General features: G+C 51.3%; 1 protein-coding gene across 4 annotated transcripts; it reads right to left on the reverse strand.

Moving 5' to 3' along the window:
• Window positions 1-917: 917 nt before the first annotated feature.
• BCKDK (branched chain keto acid dehydrogenase kinase) lies at window positions 918-21,860 on the reverse strand. 4 transcript variants are annotated; one of them, XM_067535258.1, is made up of 13 exons: window positions 21,738-21,860; window positions 17,905-17,971; window positions 17,415-17,635; window positions 15,108-15,176; window positions 13,625-13,735; window positions 13,231-13,278; window positions 12,363-12,482; window positions 9,482-9,580; window positions 9,176-9,249; window positions 8,311-8,439; window positions 8,081-8,170; window positions 7,648-7,809; window positions 918-6,370 (listed from the first exon to the last, which is right to left on the reverse strand). In XM_067535258.1, exons 3-13 carry the CDS (start codon window positions 17,613-17,615, stop codon window positions 6,226-6,228), a joined length of 1,248 nt encoding a protein of 415 aa, XP_067391359.1. In that variant the 5' UTR covers window positions 17,616-17,635; window positions 17,905-17,971; window positions 21,738-21,860; the 3' UTR covers window positions 918-6,225. The 4 variants fall into 4 exon arrangements, with proteins under 4 accessions (XP_067391359.1, XP_067391361.1, XP_067391360.1 ...); XM_067535260.1 differs by lacking the exon at window positions 21,738-21,860 and adding an exon at window positions 21,321-21,340; XM_067535259.1 differs by lacking the exon at window positions 21,738-21,860 and adding an exon at window positions 18,879-18,946.
• Window positions 21,861-22,935: the final 1,075 nt, after the last annotated feature.

The following is a 22,935-nucleotide window of genomic DNA, read 5'->3' on the forward strand; positions in this document are numbered from 1 at the left end:
GTCTGATCCACTATGATAGTTCTTATATTTCTTATGGAACCTCCCTTCTCTGATGGTTACAAACCTTCTGATCTCCTGCCTCAATTTATTCTCAGCCAGCTTACCCCCATTTCTTCTCGGGTTGACATTGTTCTTTAGCTTCAGTAGCTCTTCTCCCTGTCAGGCGTTTAGCCCCTGAAGTATAGGATGTCCAAGATGGTGCGTTGGAGAAGACAATTTCAACACACTTCCCCACAGTCAAAAGAGCTGTGGTGGAAAGCCAACAAGGCTGAATGGGCCCAACTGTGAAACAATGGCATAACCATCACAGGGGCATTATCTTAAGGCTTGTCTAAATGGGGAAAATCATTTGGATTAATGTAGAGTGTGAATTTAAAAGTAGAATAGCTGTTCCTTATTAACTCCATGTGTAGACACTCTTATTCTGGAATAAGGTATTCTTGTTCTGGAATAAGCGTACTCACACATGGAGGGAATCTGGAATAGTTAATCAGGAATAACTCCATGTGTGGACAAGCCTTAAATCCACATGAGGAGCTACTGAGGAATAGCTATTGAGGTTAATGTCCCCATATAGACAAGCAGTGAGACACTTTCCATCTCTGGAGTTAACCGAGAATAGGCTTGGGGGCTTGCTAATGGAATGTGAATCCTGTAACTGAAAAAAAGCTTCCCTAACTTAGCTTGTAGTGAAGCATAAAATGGCTTGCCAAGATTAGATTTTTATTGGTAAATGTCGATAATTTCACTGTACACACAGAAACCAATGTAAAAATATTTCCATCAACAATAATAGAAATTTAGACAGGCTAACTAAGAAAAATGCTGCCTGAAAATGTATTAGAGTTTGATTTAAGGCTATTAACGGCGTGCACTTTGACTTACACAGTCCCAGGATATTAGAGAGACACGGTGAGGGAGGTAATACAGTATCTTTTATTGGACCAACGTCCATTGCGGGGAGAGAGAGAAGCTTTCGAGCTACACAGCACTCTTCTTCAGGTATGGGAAAGGTATTCAGAGCATTGCAGCTGAATACAAGATCAGACAGATAGTTTTGCATAAGTAGTTAGCATATATTCTAAGGGACCATTCAAGGTGAAGTGGTCCATTAATACCCAATGATATACCTGAGATACATGGATATATTTTCATCTGAACAGATGACAAACTCCCTCATTGATTTCCACCACAACCTCAACAATTGCCACCTGTCCATTAAACTCTCTCTGGGACATTCCCACACCAGCATCAAGTTCCTGGACACCATGATCAGCTTCAGCAATGGAATCCTACAGCCAACCATATACAAGAAACCCATGGATCACCATATCTACCTTCATAAATCCAGTGACCACCCGACCACACCAAGAAATCTGTTATCTACAGCCAAGCACTCAGATACCACAGAACATGCTCTGAGAGAAAGTCCGGGATACACACCTTAACACACTCAAAACCGCCTTCACCAAACAAGGACACACCACCAAAGAAGTAGATCACACCATGGAGTGGGCCACCGAAATACCCTGAAGGAACCTGCTTCAATACAGAAACAAAATCCCCTCTGGCTGCACACTCCTAGTTGTCACCTACCACCCCACACTGGAACCCATACGGGGTATCATCAAACAACTACACCCCATTCTCCATGGGGAACCCATCCTGAAAGAAATCTTTCCTGAACTCCCACTTCTGGCCTTCAAACACGCCCCTCCGCCCCAACCTCATCATCAGAAGCAAGCTCCCCACTCACCAAGACCCATCAGATCAAATCTGTAACAGACCCTGCCAGAACAACAGATGCAAACGCCAAAGGCCTATCTCCACCGCTACAATGATCAGCACCCCCCACAACACACCTCTCAAGATCTGCAGGTCCTACATATCCTATCACAACATGTGGTATGCCTCACCCAGTGCCCGAAATGCCCCAGTAGCAACTCTTTGGGTGAAACCAGACAATTGCAACACTCTCAGATGAACTCCCAAAGGAAAATGATAAAAAACAAAACACCACATCACCCGTCGGTGAATACTTGTCACATAGCGATCACTCTATATGTGTGACTTATCAGTCTTCACCCTCAAAGGAAACCTGCACACTTTCAAAAGACAAGCCTGGGAGGTTAAGACCATTACTTTGCTAGACACTAAAAATCATGGTCTTAATCAAGACACTGGATTTATGGCTTATTACAACAACTTGTACCTCACTAACTTCCTGTTTTTGTCTCATGTGTAAAGGGGTGTTAACAGGTCATTCCACCTTGAACGGTCTCAGAGTATAAGATAACTATTTATGCTATACTATCTGATTGAGTTTGAGTTGGTCCTGCTTTGAGCACGGGGTTGGACTAGATGACCTCCGGAGATCCCTTCCAACCCTCATCTTCTATGATCTGAGTACCTTTCTCAGATCTGTATAGCTCAAAAGCTTGTCTCTCTCACTAAGGCCTTGTCTACACTAGTACTTATGCTGGCAAAACTTTTGTTTCTCCCAGGTGTGAAAAAAACACCCCTGAGCGCTGTAAATTTTGCTGGCATAAGTACTTGTGTGGACAGTGCTATGCTGGTGGGAGACACTCTCCTGCTGACATAGCTGCCACCCTCATTAAGATGGTTTTATTATATCCGCAGGAGAGCTTTGTCCCGCCGACATAATGCGGCTACACAAGCGCTTATACCGACAAAACTTAGGTTACTCAGGGGGTGTTTTTTCACACCCCTGAGTGACAAAAGTTTTGCCAGCAGAAGTGCTAGTGCAGGGAAGACCCAACAGAAGTTGTTCCAATGATATTACCTGACCCTCCTTGTCTCGCTAAGATGCTTTTACTTGTGATGTTGACCATTTGTGTTTTGAAGGATTGTAAAGCTTTAACTTTTTGAATCTCAACGTCCACTGTCATTATTGTCCAAACCCTACCCATAATTTTGTGCAATTGTGAAAATTTGAATTGATAAAAATAAAAACAAAATACTTAAAAATAAACATTGAGATTATCCATTGAAATTATAAAAAAATTGAATTTGAATTCTGCCAAGCCTTGGCATACGACTGGCTGAAGCTAGACACGTGTCGGTGGGTTGTTGTTTTTAAACCACTTTTTCTCAAATGCTTCGTTCCATTGGCTAATAAATCTATTCGTTTTCAGAAGGCTATTTGGTCCCTGCATAGCACTGGTTACAGGCTCCCAAAGGGAAGAGATGCAGGCTCTAGTTGGATCTGCACAGTAATATGCAGTTGGCATAGATGGGACGTTGTTGAATCCAGATCACCAACATACAAGTGGGGGAATTGCAAAATTACACCCAGAAACAGGTGAGGGCATGAGACCTGACTGGTGATGGTGTCAACTCAGAAAGCAGAAAGGGGACACAGGTATAAGCAGTCCCATAACTGGGATGGACAGACGCACAGACACAGTATACTTCCAGCTGCTACAAGATGCGTGGGAGGGGGCAGAAAAAAAAAAAGTCCCGGAGCACCTTCCCCTGATATAATATCTGACAGGGGAACAGGAATAGCCATTTGCCCCTGACACTTTGGATATCCTGGCAGGGAAGAATGGACCCCAAAAGATGTCATGTGAACAGAGGAGAAACTCAGCTTTTGTTTCTTGTTTCAAGAAGAAAGTTTCTGGCCCTCACTAGTGGCAGAGAAAGGATAAACCTCTCACTTCATCACTTTCTTTCAGCTACACCCTCCAGCAACCAGAACAGCTGAGTGTAGAGCTACAACTCAGGGTCACTGTGTGTCATATCACACTTTTTTCCCCATATCCCCCTCACCATCATCCACATTCACACGTTGAACTCCACTGCCATTCCCACAACTCCCTGTTCCCGTATCATCCGGCCTGTCACAGGTCAGAGATCCCAAGGCCAGAAGAGACAATTGTGATCATCTAGTCTGACGTCCTACCTAACACAGGCCAGAGACTTCTCAAAATAATTCTTAGAGCAGATCTCTTAAGAGAAGCATCCAACTTTGATTTAAAAATTGTCAGTGATGGAGAATCCACCACGACCCCACCCGTAAATTGCTCCAGTGGTTAATTACTCTCACTCTTGAAAACGCACACTTTATTTCCAGCCTAAATTTGTCTAGCTTCAGCTTCCAGCCATTGGGTCGTGTTAGACTTTTCTCTGCTAGACTGAAAAGCCGTTATCAAATATTTATTCCCTGTGTAGATAATTAGACTATGATCAAGTTCCCCCCTCTGCCACCTCGCTTCCCGTTCGCCTTCTATGCACCAGAAATGGTTCATATGCCCTTGGTTGATGTTTAACCCTTCATTTCCCAGTTTCCACACAGCTCCACCAAATAGAATAGGAAAATGCCCATCATCCAGCATGCTGTTTGCTGGCCCAAGAAGCACTCTAGGATTAACCACTGGGGTGAGCCCAACGGGATCATAAGAACATCCCACTGAAACAGACACACACACACACCCCAAGCGTGGCAAAGGTTCCGACACACACACAGTTCTTGTCGCTTCACACCAAGGTGGGGCACTTCCAATAACCCAGCCACCTCCCTACGCCTGTGTAAAGGTGAACCACAGCTGGCCTGGGCCAGTCACATGTGCGGAAGGAACTAGCACCCAAACCTGACTGCCCCCAGCATAAGCCAGGAGTGGCTGCACTGGAGTTATGTCACAGCGTGACTCCACTCACTTCAGCACAGCGACTCTAGCTTTGCCCCAGTATGAATGAAAAGAGACTGAAGCTTACAGCTCCAACCTAAACCACAGCCACTGATTACCCCCTGCCCTCCCTCCTCCACACACTTGATGGCTCTGAGGTGCAATTGATTAGAGTGGTTGGCTATTAACTGAAAGATTGCTGGTTCGAGCCAACACAGAGACAGCCTTCATGTAGATGCAAAAAGGCAATGAAAAGGGTTCTGTTAAACTCAGTATTTGGCCCTGATGCAACCGCTGCTGGAGTCCTCTGTCCAGTTCTGGTGTCCACTCTTCAAGAAGGAGGCTGATCAATTGGGAGCGTTCAGAGAAGAGCCACCAGAGTGATTAAAGGATCCAAAAACCTGCCTTCTAGTGATAAGCAAAATAGATTGAGCATCTTGAGTGTAACACGGAGAAGGGTGAAGGGGGGTGACTTGATCCCAGTCTGTAAATACCTCATGAGGAACAAATATTTGATAACAGGCTCTTCAAACTATTGGACAAAGCTAACAAGATCCAATGGCTGGAGGTTGAAGTTAAGACAAATCCGGACCAGAAATACAGTGCAAATTTTTAACATGGAGAGGAATTAACTGCTGGAACGGCTTACCAAGGGTCATGGTAGATTCCCCATCCCTGGCAATTTTAAAATCAAGATGGGATGTTGTTCTAAAGGGTCTGCTTTAGTTCAAACAGGAATTAATTTGCAGAAGTTGTACGGCCTGCATCTGACTAGATGATCACAGTGGTCCCTACTAGACTGATAAAAGCATGAATCACCACTCTGCCTTGCTCCCTCGAGGACAGAGTCACGTTGCCGCGCTGCCTTTCCGAATTTGCACTTTTAATCGGAATCACAGCAAGATACACATTAAGGGTCTAGTTCCCCCAGCCCTCCCCAAGGAGGGGAGTCAAATCCACATGCCCTCCCCCCCGAAATAAATGAGAAAGCAGGAAAACAAAAAACAGGGCTAGAATTTACATCTGCCATGTGCAGTCGGTGGGGGAGGAACCCAGCATCCCTGCGCAACCATAAAAGTCTTCCCCTGCCTATAGTGTGCAGTGGGGAGGGATTTGCTGGAGAGATGAGGGGTGATTCTGGAGCCATGTGCAACAATAAAAGTCTTCCCTCCCACTCCAATGCGTGCTTTGATTTGGTTTCATCGGAAGAAAGGAATGAAAGAAGGGTGAGGAAATGAGTGTGGAAGGTGCTGGCAGTGTGGAGCTACCAATGGAAGGACACACGCCGGGAAGCATTTGTTGCCTTAAAAATCGGTTTGAGGGCGGCGCCAACCCGTGCCCTGCCCCGTCGGAATAAAGAATCTATTAGGATGCTCCCAGGGATGGGACCAGAATAACCAGCAGGGGCGACATCCTGTCCGTAAGCACAAAGTCCTGCCCTCTTGCAGAGACACTAGGAACCCAAGAGTCCGGGGCCGTAGGATTGGGTTCATAGGTATCCATCCACAGAGCCACGGGAAGCAAAGTTGATGTCCATGCAGAGTCAGAGGGGGCCGCGGGCCAACAAGGAAGGTCTCTAGATGCGGAAACTCTCCTCCTTGCCGTCGATGTGTTTCAGACGGAGGTACACGTCGGTGCCGATGCCCTGCAGGGACTGGATGCACAGCGAGCCCCCCAGGTACTCGGCATAGGCCCGGGAGGTTGGCAGGCCAAAGCCAAACCTGCAGCAGAGACAGATGGACAAACAGGGGGTAATTACATGGGAGATATATACTGAGACCATCAGCTCTCCGGGCTACTGTAGTACACCTAATAAATAATGTACAGCGCCTAGCACAGTGGGGTCCTGCTCCATGACTGAGCTCCTAGGTGCTACTGTAATACATCTAATAATGATACACACAACATACTGGAAATACTGTAGAGTGGTCCTGGACTGGGAGCCAGGATTCCTGGGTTCTCTCCCCAGCTGGGGAGGGGAGTGGGGTCTAGTGATTAGAGCAGGGAGGCTGGGAGCCAGGACTCCTGGGTTCTATCCCAGCTCTGCCACAGACTCCCCTCTCTGTGCCTCAATTTCCTCACCTGTAAAAAGAGGAAAAATGATGCCTGTGCATCTTCCTTTATCATGTACTTTGGCATGAGAAGGAACTGAGCCACATCATTCACTATGAACTGCTCATTTCATTGCTAATCGGTGCTCAGGTCTAATCCCTCAGCTCAAATCACCATCTCGTTTAACCATTTCTGGGGGCAGAGACTCCTGTATTCAGAACAAACAGTGGTGGGGAATTGCTGGAAGACTCGTCTTTTCGTCACAAAACACCGGTTCGTCGAAACTGTGCATGAAATGGGGTCAGTTTTAACACGCCTCCCGCCTCCAAAGAAGTCGGGGAAACAAATTTGAAATTGACAAAATGTTTTGACATCTTCAAAACAAAATCCCCGTTTTCCAGTTTGAAACCACTTTGACGTTGGAGCGAACTGGACTGACAAACTGGTGAAAACAGGTTGAAATCACTTGAGTGTCAGGGTGGAAGGGACCTTGAAAGGTCAACAAGTGCAGCTCCCTGCGCTGAGGCAGAACCAAGTAAACCCAGAGCAGCTCTGACAGGTGTTTGTCCCACCTGTTCTTAAAAACCTCTGATATTGCAGATTCCACAACATCCCTAAGAAACCTGTCCAGGGCTGAACTGTTCTTAGCATTAGAAAGTTTTTCCTAAGATCTAAACAAAATGTTTCAGTGGATCCAAACAAGGAGGATGGGAGGGAATGGCTTTTCGGTACGCAGATGTTGTCAAGATTTCGATTCACAGACAGCGGAACTCCTCAAACTCTCAACAATATCGGGGGGGGGAGGAGGGGGGAGCAGGGGAAAATCTGTTCCTGCCCAGCTGGCCTGATCTCAGCTGAGGACCCGTCCAGGATGCCCTGTTGGCAGAGGATGCTGGGAATTCTACCGTGCCACTGGCATCACTGTGGCTCAAAGCACCAGACTCACCCGTGCATCGGGCCCGACTGGCCGCTGTTGACCATGTCCACCATGCTCCCAAAGAGAGTGCTCATGCGGGGATCTTGGGTGCTGGACTCGGCTGTGGTGAAGTGATAATCTGTCACCTTCTCCAGGTGCTCGTGGGGGATCCCGCCGCCCCGGTCTGAAATCCTACCGGGGGAACAGGGTCCACTCAGTATCGTGCAGCCGACAAACCATGGCTCCCTCCACTTCCACCTGTCTGACTGGTCCCCGCCCGGGGCAGGATCCTCCGTTCCCCAGCAGAGATGAAACCACCCAAGCCAACATTTCCCCCTTCCTTAATTTCATCCACCGCCTCAGCGCCCCCACAGTGAATCCGCAGCGACCCCAGGGATGTCGCTGGGGGTGGGATCCCAGCGTAAGCCGGCTGTTGGCCCAGGCGGGCCCTGGCACATGGTACCTGATGATCAGGTCGATGTCGTTGTTGGCAATAGTGACAACAATGTCAGGCACGTTGTACGGAGTGTCCAGGTGAGATTCCATGGTGGCTCTGGGGTAGGGGAAAATGTAGCCAAAAATCAGGCCCCAGACCCCTATTCCCCAAAGCCCCCTAGAGGGGAAAGGCCCCGTGTCCCATCCCCCGCCCCCCGAGTCAGCCTGGTTGCCATACACTGGGTGGGGGTAGCTCACCTCATGGCGTTCTTGAGCAGCTCCGGCAAGATGTAGTCGAGTGGCATGGGGATGAAAGGGAAGCGAGCAGCCACGTGCCCATTGATCCGCACCCGCGGGGCGTTACCGTACTTGTGCTCGCACAGACGCCTGCAGGCGGGGAAGCACAGAGCATTAGCCAGGCTGGGTTGGTCACTCAACCACCCCACTGCACTGGGTCAGTCCAGACTCCAGACTCCCGGCCCCCCACTCCCTGCTCTAAATCACTAGGACACCCCCATCCCACTGCCAGAGCTGAGGATAAAACCCAGGCATCCTGGCTCCCAGATCCCCCTGTTCTAACCACTAGACTGTACTCCCCTCCCCTGGGGATAGAACCCAGGCATCCTAGCTCCCAGCACCCCGCTCTAACCCCTAGACTCCACTCCTCTCCCAGAACCTGTCTCCCACCCCCCGCTCTAAGCCACCAGACCCCATTCTTGTTTATACAGACAGATTTTCCCCTTCCATTCAGGTTGAATGAACAACACCAGCACCCCAGCCATTTGTCCGCGAGTTCCCTAGATACACACAGGAGTAAATCCTCTCACATTAAAAAACTATTCATAAATCCGGGATGATTTTTCCTTTCCAAGATCCAAAAACATCTCAGTGGTTAACTAACAACAGCAGCAGCAGCTCTCTAAGCCATGGACTGAAGGGAAAAGTGGAAACCTCCCCTCCCCTCCATATGAATTCGCCTCCAGATCCCGCAAAACGATACTCTGAGGAAGAAGAAATTTCCTCCTTTCCACGCTACGCATAAACCAGAGCAGGGCAAAATTTAAAAGGTGTAATTCCAGACTGTGTCCACAAGGGGGCGCCACATACCATCACTATTCCTCACCTGGCAAAATCCACCCACTTCTCAATGATTTTCTTTGGGGAGAGGCGGGTGCAGATGATCCCCACGAAGTCCGGCTGCCAAAGCGAGAGAGCGACAATCAGCCAGTGCTTTAACCCAGGTCCCCTTCTTCGCCCCCCTGAGCCAGCCAGTCCCCTACCCTGGGACCAGATCACCCAAACAGGGCGGTTCCCTAAAATATGAATTTCAAGGGGACCTACTATAACACCCCGAGGGCAGCCAGCTGTGTCGTGCACGTGGCCCGTTCACGGAGCCGAGGGGAACGGGAGAGCAGAGGCCAGATCGTACCTTTTCCTCGTGCAATGCCAGGTGATGGATCGCCAGCATCCGGATCCCCAGCCGGGAGGTGAGCGTCTTGTCTAGGAAATAACGGATGACCTTCTCGTCCTGACAGGGGAGAAGAATGGCAGCGCAGGGGCTAACCGACAATGGCTTAACACAGAGGCAGCGAGGCCTAGCTGAGAGAGCACTGGACTTGGACACAGGAGACCCTGCCTGCTGGCTGACCTTGGGCAAGTCACAGCCCCTCTCTGTGCCTCAGTTTCCCCATCTACAAAATGGAGATAAAGATACCAGCTGCCTTTGTAAAGCGCTCTGAGATCTATGGATGGAGAACGCTAGTTAAAAACAAGGACCGATACTGTACTGACACAGAAACAAAGCAAAACACTTCCACATGGCTCGGACAGGAAGGGTGATTTGTTACTAATAACCCGGAACCAGAGACAATAAGTAAGACTAATAAGAACAACCAGCAAGAGCTAGCAGCAAACAATAGTCAAGGGTTGGGAACCAATCACAACTAACACTAAGGAATTCTTGAGTTCATAAAGCTAATTAACAGCAGCTAATATCATAGAATCATAGAAGATAAGGCTTGGAAGAGACCTGAGGAGGTATCTAGTCCCACCCGCTCCTCAAAGCAGGACTAACCTCAGCTAAATCATCCCAGCCAGGGCTTTGTCAAGCTGCAGCTTAAAAACCTCTAAAGATGGAGATTTCACCACCTCCCCAGGTAACCCATTCCAGTGTTTCACCACCCTCCTAGAATGAATAAAACACGCAACTCCTGATGATTACAAATAAATAAGTGTAATAACACTGTAAAAAATAAATGGTAACAGTGTGTAGTCGGTTTTATATATAGTGTATATAATGAATAAAACACGCAACTCCTGATGATTACAAATAAATAAATGTAATAACACTGTAAAAAGTGAATGGTAACAGTGTGTAGTCGGTTTTATATATAGTGTCTATAGTATATATCACTTATTGTATAACGTGTTCAGTGTATTGAACAGTGCACACTGGATATAGTGTATAGTGCTTGTTAATATAGCATAAACTCCTAAAATATCGATTAGTTCAAAATAATAATGCAATAAGCATACTGGGAATTAACAACAGCTAATAAAATTCATGATTAGCATGCCACTGTGAAAATTTAAATGGTTAAAAATAAAAAAAACTTAAAAATAAACATTGATATTATCCACAGAAATTGCAAAAATATAAAAATTGAATTCTGTCAAGTCTAGACATATAAGTGGCTTAAAATATTGAATTATTATTAAAAATAATAATAATACATGAAATAAGTATAATGGGAATTAATGAGTTAATACAATTCAAGAGAAAATTACCAAGAATTAATAAAAGATTAATAAAATATTAATATGATTATCAGAAATAAGTGTAATAGTCAGGAAAATACTGAAATAATTATTAGTCCAAAATAATAGTAAATAAAACAAGCATAATGGATATTAATACTTGATAATAAAAATACATATTTACCAGTCACTAAAATATTAATTTAAAACACAAATCATAATGATTCTATGATGAGCCGACTGGCTCTGTGGATGTGGGGAAACTGGTGGACATGACAGGATACAGAGTGAACTAGACAAATTGGAGGATTGGGCCAAAAGAAATCTGATGAGGTTCAACAAAGACAAGTGCAGAGTCCTGCACTTAGGAGGGAAGAATCCCAAGCACAGCTACAGACTGGGGACCCATGGGCTAGGTAGCAGTTGTGCAGAAAAGGACCTGGGGGTTACAGTGGACAAGAAGCTGGAGATGAGTCATTAGTGTGCCCTGGTTGCCAAGAAAGCTAATAACATATTGGGCTGCATGAGTAGGAGCATTGCCAGCAGATTGAGGAAAGTGATTATTCCCCTCTATTCAGCACTGGGGAGGCCACATTTGGAGTATTGTGTCTGGTTTTGGGCCTCCTACTACAGGAAGGATGTGGACAAATTGGTGAGTCCAGCAGAGGGCAGCAAAAATTATTAGGGGGCTGGAGCGCAAGACTTATGAGGAGAGGCTGAGGGAACTAGGCTTGTTTAGTCTGCAGAAGAGAAGAATGAGGGGGGATTTGATAGCAGCCTTTAACTACCTGAAAGGGGGTTCCAGGGAGGATGGAGCTAGGCTGTTCTCAGTGGTGGCAGATGACAGAACAAGGAGCAATGGTCTCAGGTTGCAGTGGGGGAGGTCTAGGTTGGATATTAGGAAAACGTTTTTCCCTAGGAGGGTGAAGCACTGGAATGGGTTACCTAGGGAGGTGATGGAATCTCCATCCTTAGAGGTTTTTAAGGCCTGGTTTGACAAAGCCCTGGCTGGGATGATTTAGTTGGGGTTGGTCCTGCTTTGAGCAGGGGGTGGGACTAGATGACCTCCTGGGGTCCCTTCCAACCCTAATCTTCTCTGATTCTATGTTTTGGACGTAAGTAGGTGGAATATTGATAAAAATCCTGACATGATGATTATTAGTCATCAATAATAATAGATGTAAAGGACACTAGCAAAAATGATCATTGCAAATAATTAATAAACGTTAACTAAGCGGTGACAGTGAGTGTCACGGTCATCCCAAGCTCCTATGTAGCATTTTTCATCAGCAAATCTCACTTTACAAAGGATGGTATTATTCTCATTTACAAATGGGGAAAATAATGTACAAATAGGGGATGTAACTTACCCCAGGTCACTCAGCACAGCAAATGGCAGAGTTGGAAATGGAACCCAGGAGTCCTGGCTCCCAGCCTCCCTGCTCTAACTACCATCCCCCACTCCCCTCCCAGAGCTGGGGATAGAACCCAGGAGTCCTGGCTCCCATCCCCACCCTGTTCTAACACCTCTCAGGATCCCAGCACCCTGATACCTGGATGTGTTTACGACACTCCCGCAGCCCCTCAGCCAGCAGCGTCACCACATCCTTGTGGTCATCCAGCAGCTGTCGGACCAGCTTGCAGTATTGGGCCTCCGCCTCTTGGTCCTTGATCTGGGATGGTGAGCAGAGGGGAAGGGACACGTGGAGGTCAGTGACCCATAGAGGAGAAAGGCTCCATGTCCCATTGCCGGCCCCCAGATCCAGCCAGTCCCTCACCCTAGGGCCACACTGGAGCCGACGCCTCCTAAAGGAGCAAAAGGCCATGTCCCAATTTCACAACACAACCAGCTTATGGCAAATGTGTTGTGACACCTTCGCCATGTAGGGCCAAGCCCAGAGGAGCAGAGGTCCCATGAATAAGAAAGAAAGAAAGAAAGAAAAATAGAAGTCAGCAGATAGATAGATAGATAGATAGATAGATAGGGGTGTGTGGGGGGATGGATGGAATGATGGATTCAGTCGGGGGGGAGGGATGTCACGTACAGAGAGGGACGGAGCAGTGGAGGGTTGGTTGGATGGATGGATGGATTCAGTCAGTGTGGGGTTGGATGGATGGATGGGGGGAGTCGGGGGGAGGGATGGCACGTATGGAGAAGGATGGAGCAGTGTGGGGTTGGATGGATGGATGGATGGATGGATTCAGTCGGCGGGGGGAGGGATGGAACTTACGGAGAGGGACGGAGCAGTGGGGGGTTGGTTGGATGGATACATTATCCTGATCCTCCCTCCAGATATTCCACCCTTTGCTCGAATGGTCCAGGCCCAGGGTCAGTTGGTGCCGGGGGAAGCTAACGTAACCAGTTCCCATATTGTACCTAACGCTGTGTGTGCTGGGAGTCAGAGCAACCCGAACACTCACCGGGGGGAATTCACTCAGCATCTGGAAGGCTCGGATGTACAGCTCGTGCTAAAGGAAGGAAAAACACGAATAAGTGTAAAGCGAGGCATGGAAAAACTGGCCAGCAGTGGGGTTCACTTGATAGAGCACAGGACACCTGGGTTCTATCCCCGGCTCTGGGAGGGGAGGGGGGCCTGGTGGGTTAGAGTAGAGCGGCTGGGAGCTAGGACTTCTGGGTTCTCTCTCCAGCTCTGGGAGGGAAGTGCGGTCTACTGGTTAGAGCAGGGAGGGGGGACAGGCTGGGAGCCAGGACTCCTGGGTTCTAACCCCACCCACATTGCAACCCCCCAGCTCCCACCTGTGTCCCCTTCCCTCTCACAGTGTCCCTCAGCTGTGCCCCCGCTCGGGTACGTACCACGTGGAGGATGGTGGGATTGCATCCGATGATGAAGGGGAGGCTACGGAAGCCCTTGATGCGATGGGCGATGCGGACAGGCAGCTCGCGGTGAAGATAATGGGCACTTTTCTAGAGGAGGAAGAACTCAGAGGATCAGGGGATAGTGGACAGAGCAAGGTGGTGGGAAGCCAGGACTCCTGGGTTTTATCCCCAGCTCTGGGAGAGGAGTGGGGTCTAGTGGGTAGAGCAAGGGGGCTGGGAGCCAGGACTCCTGGTTTATCAAGCTAAACAGGTACAGTGTTGATCCCATGTCTGTGCCTAATTTTGTTTCTTTTCCCTTAATCCCGACCCCTATAATCAACCAGTCCCAATTCTTTTTCATTTTCTGTCTTAAACTGCATTGAAGCAAAATGGCACGGCTGTTCCTCAGGTGCTCCACCCCAGAGGTGGCTGCATCTCAGCGCTGGGTGAGCCGTCCCTGTGCGGTGTCGCTGCGCAGCGGTTCCCCAGGTGCCCCACCCCAGAGGTGGCTGCATCTCAGCGCTGGGTGAGCCGTCCCTGTGCAGCCACTGGGATAAAGGTTGCTACAATCCCATCAGTTCATTCAACTAGGCAGGCCATAACATGCTGGGCGATCTGCCTAGAAACAGTCGGCAAACCCTCAGGCCTGGGCAGACTGGAGAACTATGCTGAGCAACAAGACACTGAGTATGTCAGCTCTCAGCTGCACACATGGGGGATAGAACCCAGGAGTCCTGGCTCCCAGCTCCCCTCCCATTCTTATCCACTATCAGGGGTTCTCAAACTGTGGGCGTGACCCCTCAAGGGGTCATGAGGTTATTATGGGGGATGTCACAAGCTGTCAGCCTCAGCACATGCCGGGAAGGGTGGCATGGCATGGGGGGGGGCGGGAGGAATCATCCCTTTTTGGGGGGGGTCGTCCAGCCTGAAATATCTTCAAAGGGGGTCCCAGCAAAAAAAGTTTGAGAACCCCCGCCCTAGATCCCAGAGCTGCGGATAGAACCCAGGAGTCCTGAGTGGCCCCAACACGCAGGCTGATCGAGGCACTGTCTGGGTGTGTCCTGGCTCCGACCCCACTCCAGAGACGCTGGCAATCATCTGCTGGCGTCTTCAGGGCTGCTTCCATCCCTCCCTCACAGGATCCAACCTGCAGCCACAGTTCCATCCCACCAATTCCAGTGGAGCTAGCGCCGGGGGAGGGGGGCTGGGAGCCAGGACTCCTGGGTTCTCTCCCTGGCTCTGGGGGGAGCGGGGTTTAGTGGTTAGTGCCAGGGAGGCTGGGAGCCAGGACTCCGGGGCTCTATTATGAATTCCCTGCGGAACAGTGTGATCGCCTCCCTTTCTCTTTGCCTCAGTATCCCCAGCGTGTATAAGAGGGTTAACACATTTTCCCCATCCAGTACAGGGGGTTCAGTTTGAGCTCTCAGACGGGGCTGTGCGGGGAGAATGGAGGAGGGGGCTGTGCCCGCCCCCAACTTACCAGAAGGTGGCTGCCGTCCTGTGACCGTCCTGAATAGAGCATGGTGGTGGGTGTCAATCTCACGGATGGCTGGGAGAGAACGGAAAGGTGGCAGGTCAATGAGGGGCCCAGGGCGCCCCCTGAGGGTGGAGGGGGGAACAGTGAACGGAGTGTGGCAGCGCAGGCCCATCCTTCAGAAGCTATGGGGCACAGCCGCTCCCAGTGGGGCCCGCGAGTGGGTCTGGGGGGTGTCCATGGGAACAGCAAAAAGAGAGGGAGTGTGAGACAGGGAAAGAACAGGCCAGGGACAGAGAACGAACGAATGAATGAGGAAAACAGAAAGGAGAGGGAGAGGGAACGGCTGAATAAGGAAGGAAAGAAATAGGGAGAGAAAAGAACGAATGAGAAAATAGAGTCAAATGAACAAATGAGGAAGAAACCAAAAGGGATGAGAGGAGAAGAATGAATGAGGAAAAAAGGAGAGAGAAAGAAACAGAGCAGAGGGAAAGAAAGGCACTAGCACAGCAAGACCGGAGAAGGAAGGAGTTTGATTTCATTGCCCAGGGGACCCACACACTGGGTCGGCCGCCCCCGAGCCAGCACATTACACATGTCCTAAACGCCAACACAGCAAACACTGCCAGGCTCTGACACAGTGGGGGACACCAGGCTAGATGGGCCCATGGTCTGATCTGGGTGGCAGATAGGAGGCGGGATACCGAGCTAGATGGGCCCATTGGCGAGCCCTGGCCTTTGTCGTGCCAAACCCGAGCTGGCAGTTCTCGGCAGCTTTCCCTGCCAGGTGGCCCATGGGAGCCCAGACCTGCTGCTGGGACCAACGCCCAGATTCCCTAGCAATGAGCCAGCACCTGCCCCAGGGTGCAATGAAGATACAGCCGTCCTGGGAGGGCCGCGTGGGCAATAGCTCCTGTTCCCCGGTTCTGCGGCTGTTCCCCAGCTGCCCCGCCTCAGAGGTGGCTGCATCTCGGCGCAGGGTGAGCCGTCCCCCTTCCTGAGCCAGCCTCAGAAGTGGGTCTCACTATTCAGCCCCATCTTTTAAAGGGCCAGGCTCTGGGCTGAGGTGTGGCTCCTGAGATAGGAAGCAGGGTTGCCATGGAGATCTGTGCAACCTAGAGGCTTTCAAAGGATGCTAGCTGGAAAGAGCAATCAGGAAAGCAAGATTAGTGAATGCAATGGGTGTGGGTGTGGGGAGGGGGTTATGACTGGCCTCTTCAAGGCTGGATAGGAGCCAGCGCCCCCTACAGGGGGAGGCCCCTCAATTATTGTCTCTGATTTCCCTAAACCCAGATTAACACCTCTCGGAGTGGCAATGCAACTCTTCTTCTGTGGTACGCGCACAAAGGGTGTGTGTGTGTGTGTTTTATTTGCCAGCAGCTTCCTGCCTGGAAAGCTGCTGAAATTAATACGCAACTCCCCTCTCACATTTCAGGCAAGTTGGCTGCTTTCGCTGAGTAAATATTTGGCTAGTTATCATTGGCTCACCTTGCTCGTCCTGTGTCCTTGCTCTTCCCTGCCCCCTTTGCCCTTCCTTTTTAACACAATAGGACTGATTTACCCTGGGGTACACCCATTATGCCAGAGAATGAATTGGGCTGAATAGCTGCTATGTCAGAGCGGGGATGCTAGATGCAAAAGAAACATGGCAAGAGAGGAATAGATGACTCACATACAAGACATGGCTCGCCCAGGGCTGAGATGCAGCCACCTCTCGGACGGGGAAGCTGGGAAACGGCCACGCAGTGACACCACACAGGGATGGCTTGCCCGGGGCTGAGATGCAGCCACCTCTGGGGCGGGGCAGCTGGGAAACGGCCAAGCAGCGACACCGCACAGGGACGGCTTGCCTGGCATGGAGATGCAGCCACTTCTGGTTCGGGGCAGCTGGGGAAAACAGCCATGCCAGCGATGCCATAGGGGGTTGACTCGGTTGGCACTGAGGTGCGGCTGATTCTGGGGCAGGGCAGAGAAGCTGGCTCACACATGTGCTGCGCAGTGCTTTGGGACAGGAAGTGAAAAGGAATCTTGTCTCCAACTGAAACAGCAGGAGGGAATTTAGCAGAGGAGCACGGAGTCACCAGGAGCTGGAATTTGACCCGGATCCCAGTGTTAATGAGACCCCACCCGGCTCCCTGCAGCATGGCGTCTCCCCTGGGGCCAGCACTGAGCGCCAGGGGAGAGCGCCCCCCGCCCCACTCCCTGCAGCACAGCACCCTCTACTGCCACTCACAGGGTGTGCCTCAGTTTCCTGCCAAGCACTGAATGTCCTCTGTGGGAGGGGGAAAGGCTGACAGAGCCAGCGACCCTCACCTTCTCTGCTGCGATGTCGATGGCCGACTGGTTGTAGAAGGAAGTGACTGTCTTGGATCGCTCTCGGGCCAGCTCCACGTGGTGGTGATCCATGACAGAAGTGGACTGGTACCGGAGAATTGGGGACAGGAGCCGATGCGTGAAGGGGGCCTGGTTCCCCGCTCCCCCCAGCTCCATCCTCAGCAGAGCTTTCCACAGCATCTTGCTGCCGCCACAGACACCTGGGGACAAGAGACAGGGACACTCAGAGCAAGGCTGGTGCTGGGATGCGGCTGCCTCTGAGGTGGGGCAATGGGGGAACACCCACACATAACACCACACGGGGATGGCTCGGTCAGTGCTGAGATGCATTGTCTCTGGGGTGGGGCAGCTGGGGGGGGGAACAGCCGCACTCAACGAGGAGGTCTGGGCAGTGCCCGCCATGATGTGAGCCTAGTCTTGGCCAGGAACTCGTATCTGCTTTCATAACAGCTCTCCAGAAATCACTTACCTCAAGTGAACTTGGTTATTTTGTGGTGGTTTCCTTCCCTGCCAACAGCCGGGAGCGCCGTTTCCATCTGGGAAAAAGAAAAAGAGAGAGAGACAGTGGGGATTACTCATCGTAAGAAAGAAACAATAATTCACTCCCGGGACTCCTCCGTTCTATGCATGGCTTGGCTACAGCCTCCAGGTGGGTCCCAGGCCAGTCGCTGCACCCGTCTGTGTCTCAGTTTCCCCAGCTGCGCAACTAGGAAATTGATCCTGCCTTTGCCTGTTTGAATGGTGAACGCTTCAGGGTAGGGGCTCTATCTGGGGGTCTGTGAAGCACTTGGCAGGACAGACACCCCGATCTCAGGCAGAGTCTGTGCAGCGCCTGGCACAACAAGGTCACAACAAAGGTCCCGATCTCAGTCTAGGTCTCTGCAGCATCCGGCACGACGGGGACTCCGATCTCGGTTGGGGGGAGTGCTTGGTGTAGCACCTGGCATGACGGGGGCCCCGATCCTGGTCAGGGTAACAACCTCTGGGAGTACTGAGAAATTCAGAAACAGAACGTGTGGATTAAATAGGATAAGTGACAGATAGACAGACAGACGGGGATGGATGGGTAGATAGATAGACAGACAGACAGACATTAAAAACTAGAGAAAGAGTAATGTTTGGAGATGGACAGCTAGCTACAGACAGACAGACAAGAAAACAGATGCAAAGGAAGCTAAATAAAAAGCACGGGAAAGAGAGCAGAAAGTGGCAGAGGCCCCGGCTGAAGAGCTAAGTGGGGAGCTGGGCAGGTCACGGAGTGACAGGTGAGAGAAGCCAGGGTGACGTGTTTTATCCTTGGCTCGCCCACTCTGCTCCATGCGCAGCCCAGCTGGGTAGCCAGACAAACAGCTGGCACGGAAGAGTAGAGGCGGACAGAGAGGGGGCAGGGAAGAGGAAAGAGCAGATCGGTGAATGGAGAAAAGACGACGGCCAAGCACCGACCCGTTGCAAGGATCGGGGAAGGAAGCCCATAGAGCCGGTGCCCGTGGCGCCCCTGCAGAGTCTCTGCCCGGCCGCTGACTGGCAAGTCAAACATCCAGCACGGGGTTTACCTGGGCCCCACCACCACCAGGTGCACGGCCCATTGGTCCCGTCCGCCCCACCCCCTTTAGCCAACCCTCCCCTCCCCCGTGACGCCAGCTGCCGCAGCCAATGAAGGAGCAATGCACTTCGACCCGGGCACCCTGCCTATCAGCCCGGAGAGGGGCCGAGGGCATCTCCCCAGGGGTCGGATTTGCGGCGGTAGCACATGGGACCCGCTGCCAGCAGGGCTTCAGAGAGCGGAGGGATAGCCGGATGGGTCAGACAGTCCGAGGACCTATGGATGGACAGACATTCTGACAGACATCCTAGGGACAGGTAAATGGATGGACAGATATCCTAGGGATGGACAAACAGACACCATAAGCGCAGGCAGATGGACAGACACCCTAAAGACAGGCAGACAGACGGATTGACATCCTAAGGATAGGCAGACAGATGGCCAGACATCCAGGAGATGGCCAGACAGACACCCTATGAACAGACAGACGGGTCGCTCAACTGTGCTGGCAGGGCGTTTCCTCTCCGCGGGGCCCAGGTGATGGGCTTCTCGCCCCAGCCCCAGCTGGTCGTAGGGTCCAGCCACGGGGCTTTCTTGTCAATTTCCCAGCTCCAGGAATGGGGAGACTGACAGGAATGACAGCCAAAACGACATAAGAGAGGCAGCGTCAGCACAGACCCTGCGTCGAGCCCCATGCCTCTTGCTGAGGTTTGCGGGGGGAGCGTTTCAGCACGTGCACATCTCTGCTGGTTCGTCGACAAGCTGCCAGGAACGGGTGACAGACAGACTGACTGTCATGCCAGGAACTTAGGGCTGGGCAGATGCACAGACAGATCCAGGATCCCCCAACACTGCACCCAGGGTCTTTGTTCCCCGTCTCTCCAGCAGCCCCACACCACCTCCCGTTGGGCTGCCCCCTCCCCACCATTTCAGGTCAAATCGGGCAGCCGCTGTGACACACCCCAGGTCCCCCCGTCAATCCCAGAGCACAAGGGGTGGTGGAGGGTGGCGCAGTGTGAACCTTTCCCCACCAGGGCCCCAGTTCAAATCCCAGGAGGACATTTGGCAAGATGAATGCGGTGGGCCCAAGCGTCACCCCAAGAGCAGCAGAGAGATCTAGGGGCTGCAGAGCCCACAGACAGTGGGGCAAGGACAGCTACACTGGCAGGGGGCTGTTGGTGGGGGATAGAACCCAGGAATCCTGCCTCTCAGTCCCGCCACCCCTCCAACCTCACTCCCCTCTCAGGGCTAGGGATAAAATCCAGGAGTCCTGGCTCCCCAGCCGTCTGTCACAGACCGGGGTGGTCCCAGATTTTCCCCAGGCTGCTGGCGTTAGCTGCCAGCATGAGCTACCCAGGGACGAGAGGAACCAGACACACATACCAGGCCCCACCCCAATTGCTCTCTGCCCCCTCGCCACCCCCCGAAGAGAGACCAGACCTCAAGGAGGAGAGGAAACATGTCAGGACTTCTGGGTTCTATCCCAAATGATGGCAGGGGAGTGGGGTCTAGTGGTTAGAGTGTGGGACTAGAAGGCAGGACTCCTGGGTCCTGAGGCTATTCACCCACCTTTTCCTGGGGTCATGGCAGCTGTCACCGCAGCTCTCTGGGAAAGCAGCAACTACAACAACAGCTGAACAAGGCCCCGTTTGTCTGGCTGGTGCCAGAGCCTCGCCCACACCTCCCCTCCGCCCTGTCCTCAATTCACTCCCAGCAGCTCCGCCGCGTGGGGAGGGCAATCTGGGACATAGGGAGGGAGAGCCGTATTCCTGCAATGCACCCTGTTCAGGGAGAACGACTCCAGCCTCCCACTACCCCCCCCAATACACTCCCACACCTTGATAGAAGGGGGTGCTGTGTCTTGGGCCCCCACAGGCCTCTTCAGCCTGGTGCACTGGGACAGGGGCGATATGGGAATAGAGATCAGGGCCATATACTGGGTATAATGCCTGCACCAAGGTTGCTATAGGGCCAGACAGACTTCCCCGATCCCCAGGTTAGCTGGGAGGGGATACCAGTCCTAGACAGACACATGGCACTGGGCCCACGAGCCAGTCACTCTAGGCACTGGCTGCATATAGGGCCCAGCTGGCATATAAATTAACCCCTTGTGTTCACAAGGTGCCAACATTTCTACGTCGCCAAGATCCAACCCAGTCAGTTCACAGTGCCGTGGGGTCTAGTGGCAGAAGGGACTGGGAGCCAGGACTCCTGGGTTCTATCCCCGATCTGGGGTTAAAAACCTCTTCTCTGCGGTCCAGAGCGATGCGTTTCAGGTCTTTTCCCAGGATGGCTGTATCAGAGGCAGGTATGTGTGCCAGGCCCACAGGCCGGTCCCTCACCCCTGCCACGTGCGGTTTACACTCCAGAAAGCAGAGCGAAGGGGGGACGGCAGGATTCCAGCTCCGTCAGCTAGGACGTACAGCGCCCTGCACCTGCACCAACCCCAGGCAACCAACCAATGCAGGGGCATCAAAGCATCAGGGCAGCGTCCCTATAACCAGCTGTCCCAGCGCCCAACCCCACCCCAGGGATGGAACCCAGGTGTCCGAGCTCCCAGCCTCCCGTGAGCTAGGGACAGAACCCAGGAGTCCTGGCTTCCAGCTCCCCCCCTCCAAGGAATAGAACCCAGGCATCAGAGGCCGGACTCGAACCAGGGGTCGGAAACCTTTCCTCATCCCCTTGCGCCATACGGGGAGACAGGGAATGGTACAGCCCCCCCACCCGCCACAGTGGTACGTTCCAAGGGGGGACCTTACCGCCAGATGCGGGGCCTGCAGGGTTCCACTGCGGGGACCGGAGCGAGCCAGCTGGCTGCCTGAGCCGCTGTAATGGGGGAAGCCGGCCGACCTGACTCACCAGCAGTCACCGGAATCACTGCGCAGCCCGGGAGTGGGGCATCTTGGAAAATGTAGTCCCACTCGGCAGGCTTCCCCAGGCAAATCAACAGTAAGGCCCCCACCGAGAACTACGAATCCCAGAAGGCCATGTGGAGAGCACGGTTCCCCCATGAGCAGGATTGTGGCGCAGGGCCTCATGGGGTTTGTAGTTCCATAGGGCGTCTCCATACAAGTCAATGAGAAAGGTCTGCTGATCTGCCTGCAGTTCCCAGCATGCTCTTGAAAGGGGACCAGAACCCCTCCCCTTGCATAAAAATAGCGCAGAGCCTCATGGGAGGTGTAGTTTTGGAGGGGAGAAAATATATCTGCAGAAGTCACTGGGGAATGAGGGGGCTGGGAGCCAGGACTCCTAGGTTCTTTAGTTCATTATTTCTACTACAGAAATACCTAGAGGCTCATGGCACAGCACTATTGTGCAGGGCACTGTACCAACACCTAAAAAGACCATCTCTGCACCAAAGAGCAGAGGCAACACATAACTGTTGATAGTGGAGGGGCACAATTAAAAGATTGTGGTGGTATCCAGTGGGTTCCGACCAGGTACTCAAGACACAAAAGAGTTTTGATTTCTAGTGCTACTTCTGATGTCATGTTTTACAATACTGTGTAATAGCAGATGGAGAGTGTTCTAAAAGAGAGCTACATCTAAAGAAAACTGTTGTACGATTCATACACTCATTAAATATCTTAAAGTTGACTTAATATAGAGTTAAGCGTTTAGGCCAATTTGTACACAGGTGGCTCTGACACAAATTTTTTTTTAAACTCACAGAAATTCTTATGCATTCTGTCATTTGCTTCTGTGGTGTGCTACCTTAGGATAAAGTGCCAGAATTAATCTTGTGAATAAATATAATCCCAACACAGCTACCTACAGTGTTATTATCACAACCAAACCCAGCAAGGTTTTGATAGAAAAATCTGTCTTTATTTTAGTAAAAACGTCATTTGGAGTGAAATAATGGTATTTTCAGAATTGCATTTCTTTCCCAACTAAAAAAAAAATACGTTTTGTGTGTCGGCATGGGGACCCGTTGGGTTTTACTTACCTGAATCT

Source organism: Emydura macquarii, unplaced genomic scaffold (assembly GCF_026122565.2).
Source record: "Emydura macquarii macquarii isolate MOO-44397 ecotype Brisbane River unplaced genomic scaffold, CSIRO-AGI_Emac_v2 contig_3485, whole genome shotgun sequence".
NCBI lineage: Eukaryota > Metazoa > Chordata > Testudines > Chelidae > Emydura > Emydura macquarii.